The sequence below is a fragment of the Vollenhovia emeryi genome, unplaced genomic scaffold, assembly GCF_000949405.1.
Source record: "Vollenhovia emeryi isolate VEMERY1.0 unplaced genomic scaffold, V.emery_V1.0 DF941126.1, whole genome shotgun sequence".
Lineage (NCBI taxonomy): Eukaryota > Metazoa > Arthropoda > Insecta > Hymenoptera > Formicidae > Vollenhovia > Vollenhovia emeryi.
Window position 1 is genome coordinate 725 of NW_011965240.1, and position 5,288 is coordinate 6,012.

General features: G+C 51.4%; 1 protein-coding gene across 1 annotated transcript; it reads left to right on the forward strand.

Annotated features, from left to right (window-relative positions):
- The first annotated feature begins 804 nt into the window (after nucleotides 1–804).
- On the forward strand, nucleotides 805–2,889 carry LOC105571146. Its single transcript, XM_012028621.1, has one exon. The coding sequence runs from the start codon at nucleotides 805–807 to the stop codon at nucleotides 2,887–2,889; it is 2,085 nt and encodes a 694-aa protein (XP_011884011.1).
- The last annotated feature ends 2,399 nt before the right edge of the window (nucleotides 2,890–5,288 follow it).

The window sequence follows — 5,288 nt, forward strand, 5'->3', positions numbered from 1 at the left end:
GGCCTGACGGCACTAAATCGCGAATCCGCGTCCGACCTTCAAGCGTTGTGCGACCAAGTCAGCATCGCGGTCTCTTCTTTGAAAAGTTTAAAACGCTCTCCTTCCGAGTTGTGGGACGATTTTCTCGTCCATCTCCTTTCTCAAAAAAATTGACCCCGCTTCACGAAAAGCCTGGCATCTTAAAACAAGCGATGCTGACACGTCTCCGACGCTCGAGGAACTACGTGCGTTTCTTGATTCGAGAATTCGTGCTCTCGAAGATTGTTCGCCAACCCTTTCATCAAAGGGATCTAAATCCAATCAGAGCCGCGTCTCTGTTGCAACCGCGTCAACTTCGTCAACTTCAGCTTGTCCAATTTGTAAGGCGCGACATTATTTGAGCTCGTGTCAAAAATTTCTGTCTCAAAATCCGAGTCAGCGACGTGATACAGTAAAGACTCTCAAGCGATGCTTCAATTGCTTGTGTGCTTCGCATTCGGTTCTGGAATGCAAAAGCAAGTACTCTTGCCGCACCTGCAGCAAGAGACATCACACGCTGTTGCATCCGACCTCGGATTCTGAGACAGGCATTGCGGATTCGTCTGCAACAGACTCATCGCCGTCAACTTCTGCGTCTCCTACAGACGTTGTATCATTATCGACCAATAACTCTCGCGATCCCGCGTGCTTCTTGCGACCGCGAGAGTTAAACTCGCTTCACCCTCCGGTCGGTCTATCATCGTGCGAGCGCTCCTTGATCAGGGCTCGGAAGCCACTTTTATTTCCGAAACGGTAGCTCAGTCGTTATGCGTCAAACGCATTCGTATGCCCGTTACGATCTCAGCCGTCGGGGGAGCTCAAACCGCGATCGTGCGTCATGCTGCTGCCTTAACACTCTCTCCCGAATCATCGAATCACCCGTCGTTTTCGACGACGGCTTTAATCCTGCCATCGCTCACTTCATACGCTCCCAAACGGCCAATCGATCCGTCTGCTCTTTCTCATCTCTCTCATTTAAAATGGGCCGACTCTGATCCTACCAGTGCCGATCCTATTCACGTCCTCATCGGTGCTGATCTTTACAGCGAACTCCTTCTCGACGGCGTCCAGAAAGGACGAGCTGGTCAACCCATCGCTCAAAACTCTTTGTTAGGATGGATAATCTCCGGTCCGGTTTTCTCTGACACAGATCAAACTTCTCTTCACCTCTCCGTTCATTGTACCTCGTTAACATCGCTCGGTGAAGAACTAAAAAGATTTTGGGAGATCGAAGAGCCTCCTCAAGTTCAACTGTCGACTCCGCTCGAAGAGCAATGCGAGTCACATTTCCGGTCGACTCACTCTCGCTCCGCTGACGGACGCTACGTAGTCAGGTTGCCATTTAAAACCGATCCTCCGATCGACATCGGTCATTCGAGATATAAGGCAGAACGCTTACTTCAAAGCTTAATCCGTCGGTTTCACTCGCAGCCGACCTTAAAAAATGATTATTGTGCCTTCATGCGTGACTATGCCGACCTCGGGCACATGAGACCAGCTCCGGCGTCAAGCACGCCGCCTAATCAAACGTACTTCGTTCCCCATCATCCGGTTTTTTGCGCCGACAGTACCACAAGTAAAATCCGCGTCGTGTTCAATGCATCGAGCGTCACGTCAAACGGCTCTTCATTGAACGACCATCTTCACGCCGGCCCAAAACCCCAACTCGATTTACCTGCCATTATTCTGAAATGGCGTCAATTTCGATACGTATACTCCGCGGACGTCGCGAAAATGTACCGACAGATTCTCATTGACGAGCGCGACATCGATTTCCAAAGAATTTTGTGGCTCGGGCACAATAGCGTGGCGCCGTGTGAATATCAGCTGCTTACGGTCACGTATGGAATGACTTGCGCGCCGTATCTAGCCCTCCGCGTATTGAAATGCCTTGTGGATGATGAAGGTGATCGGTTTCCCCTCGCGTCCTCCATCATCCGCAATCAAATCTACGTCGACGACGTCTTATTCGGAGACGACGATATTAGTTCTCTGCGACAACGTCGTGATCAACTCGTCAACTTAATGCGTTGCGGTAAATTCGAGCTGCGTAAATGGGCAAGCAACTCTCCGGCGCTGTTGGAGGATATCGATCCCTCTGGTCATGGGTTAGCATGCAGTAAAACGATTGCCGATGACGAAAAGATTAAGGTTCTCGGGATCGTATGGAATCCCGCGCGCGACACGTTTCAGTTCAGGGTCACCATCAATAGGTCAATTCCGGAGAGCAAACGGGAGATTCTGTCGACAATAGCGAAGCTTTTCGATCCTCTGGGCTGGGTGTCGCCTGTTATAATAGCTGCGAAAATCTTTATGCAACACCTGTGGAGGTCTCAACTGACGTGGGATCAAAAGATTCCTGACGATCTTCAGGCTCGATGGCAACTTATTTTCTCCAAACTGACATTTCTTAATGACGTGTCGATCCCTCGGTGGACGAGAGTACAGCCCGACGGTCAGATTGAGCTTCACGGCTTCGCCGATGCATCCTCTAATGCATACGCGGCTGTGATTTATCTTCGATCAATATCCTCATCTGGCGAAGTTTCAGTTTCACTCCTTACCAGCAAATCCAAGGTCGCTCCGGTGACCCCCCTCACTATCCCTCGCCTCGAATTGTCCGCTACCTTACTTCTCAGCTCCCTCATGCATTTCGTCATAACTTCTCTTGATCTCAGCTCCGTTCCGATCTTCCTGTGGACGTTCCACTATCGTGCTGACATGGTTGCGATCTCATCCTTCTCGGTGGACAACATTTGTGGCCAATCGCGTTGCTCGAATTCAAGCAATCATGTCGGACGTTGCGTGGCGTTACGTTCCTACCTCGAGCAATCCTGCCGACTGCGCTTCGCGCGGCATTCATGCGGATGAGTTGCTCTCGCATCGTCTTTGGTGGCACGGTCCTCCCTGGCTCGTCTTGTCTTCGCGTGAGTGGCCGTCGGATCCTGATCACATCACCCCCGATCCGCCCCTCGAGGAGAAGACGAGAAGGGTACACGCTGTGAACGTGCCCACTCCATGGGATCTCGCGACACGATATTCCTCGTGGACCAAGCTTATACACGTTACTGCGTACCTTTTCAAATTTGTTGACGCCTGTCGTCACATAACGACTCATTTAATTTCGCGTTCCGCGCATCATTGCTCAGTCTCATCCGATGAATGCGATCGCGCGAAGTTATATTGGATAAAACAAGTTCAAGCCGAAATTTTCTCAGAAGAAATTAAGACATTAAACACAAATCGCGCATTATCATCGAGAAGTTCCATCATCGCCTTTAATCCGTTTCTCGATAAACACGGTGTTCTTCGCGTCGGAGGACGCCTCTCACGCGCTCCCCTCCCATACGATTCGCGACATCCGGTATTGCTCGCGCACCACCCGCTTGTCAGATTAATTGTATCCCATGCGCATGCACGAGCATTACACGGTGGCACCCAACTCACGCTAAGTATCCTTCGCAAAGAATTTTGGATACTTCGCGCTCGAAGCCTCGTAAAAGCCGTCATTCATGGATGTATTCCGTGCGTTCGCGAGCGCGCTGCGATTCCGACATAGTTAATGGGCGATCTTCCCGCCTGTAATGAGCGCGAAAACGCCTCATTGCCACGCAGCTATAGCGCACGCAGCAGAGTATCAAATATCTGCCGCGTGCGAAGAAGGAAGTAGACGATGGGACATTAACCCATCGGAACCAAGTCGGCAGTGCTGACGAAGCCACTGCTGACTAGTTAGAACCGACCTGGCGACAGGTCCGAAATTCCGAATAAACGGCCTGACAACAGCCGATTATAAAAACGAATGGAAAGAAGGCAGGGCGGGTCATTCTTAATTAAACCACACGAGTGTACGTTTCTGTATAGATTTTAATAAAAAAGGACTTTTGGTTAAAATACTGGCTTATGGCCTAAGCAGTTGCGAGTTGTTATCCCGGCAACGATCCCCCAAATACCGTGCCCCGACCCAGTCGACGGCACAACACTGGTGGCAGCGGTGGGATGCCATCGATTTCACTCGCGAGCGAGTGACGGACCAAGGCCTGAAACCAAGAGAAATCGAAACCATTACTCAGTGATTGCAAGGAACCAAGGAGAACCCCGAGGCAACATTGAGATAAGTGGACAAAGACACCCGGTAGCAGCGGAGGACTAGAGACGGCACAACGATCTTCACGACGACGGCCCGACCTGCCCCGCCAGCAGACGCTAGCAGCGCAACCGGAGACGGCACCGACTCACCGCGCGGAGATCAGCTCAACCCGAGACGGCACAACACTGGTGCACTGACCTACCGCACGACGAGCAGCCAAGCAGCCAGGACAGCGGACGACATCATGCAGCGGTTCAGCGTAGCGTGAGTCCGCACTCAATTAAACTTAAGCGCGAACATGACCTGCGAGTCATGTCCCAAATCGCGTAACAACCAGCACATTGTCCGCGAATGTCCCACGACGGACAACCTCGTTTAACCTTGACCCCCGATAACTCGTTATCGTTAAATATACGTACACCCATCGCCGAAGAAACTTCCGCGATACAATACGCCGCGGACGCCTTAAGACACATAAGTGATATTTCGCGTCACGCGCTTAACCTTACCCGCTCGAGCAGCGATAGCGAGGCGAGTCCTCCAACCAATGTTACACTCAACCGAGAATTTCCGTTCGACCCCAGCGATTTCAGTTTACTCGCAAATAATACTTCCGATCCCGCGAATAGCGTAGGTACTAGTAGACCCCGACACCCTCGACGTGCAAACACAATTTTCGATACCCCGACGTCACGACACCGACTTGACTTCAATCACGTCCGACGTACCCTATCGAACGCCATGGCACACCCAAACGCCACGACGCAACCAATCGCTAGTACGTCCAATGACATCTTGGCGGACCCGCCTAACGCCGATGTTAACGCAGAAATTCAACGACTACATCAATCGCTAGAAAAAACAAACGTGAGCCCGCTAAATAGCAGAAGGGTCACCTTCAACGAGTCCCCTAGGGAACGGGCTATGTTACACGAATTGTTGCAAGAAATACGCGAACTACGCATTAAAGTGAACGGACTAGAACGGGAAGAGCCGCCGCAGTCGGGAGACCAACGGAGAGACTCTCAAAGTTTCCACGAACACGCGCTAGACTGAACATACGGTAGATCAACGAGTGATATCCGGAACCAACGCGGATCGACAGTCAGTTTCCTGTCGTTAAAGGAAGCGCGGAGCATGATACCCGAGATCGATGGTAACTCGGCAAACCGCGTTCGAG

Excerpts from the sequence above, each read along its gene's own strand:
- LOC105571146 (XM_012028621.1), top strand. The coding sequence starts at position 805 with ATGCCCGTTACGATCTCAGCCGTCGGGGGAGCTCAAACCGCGATCGTG.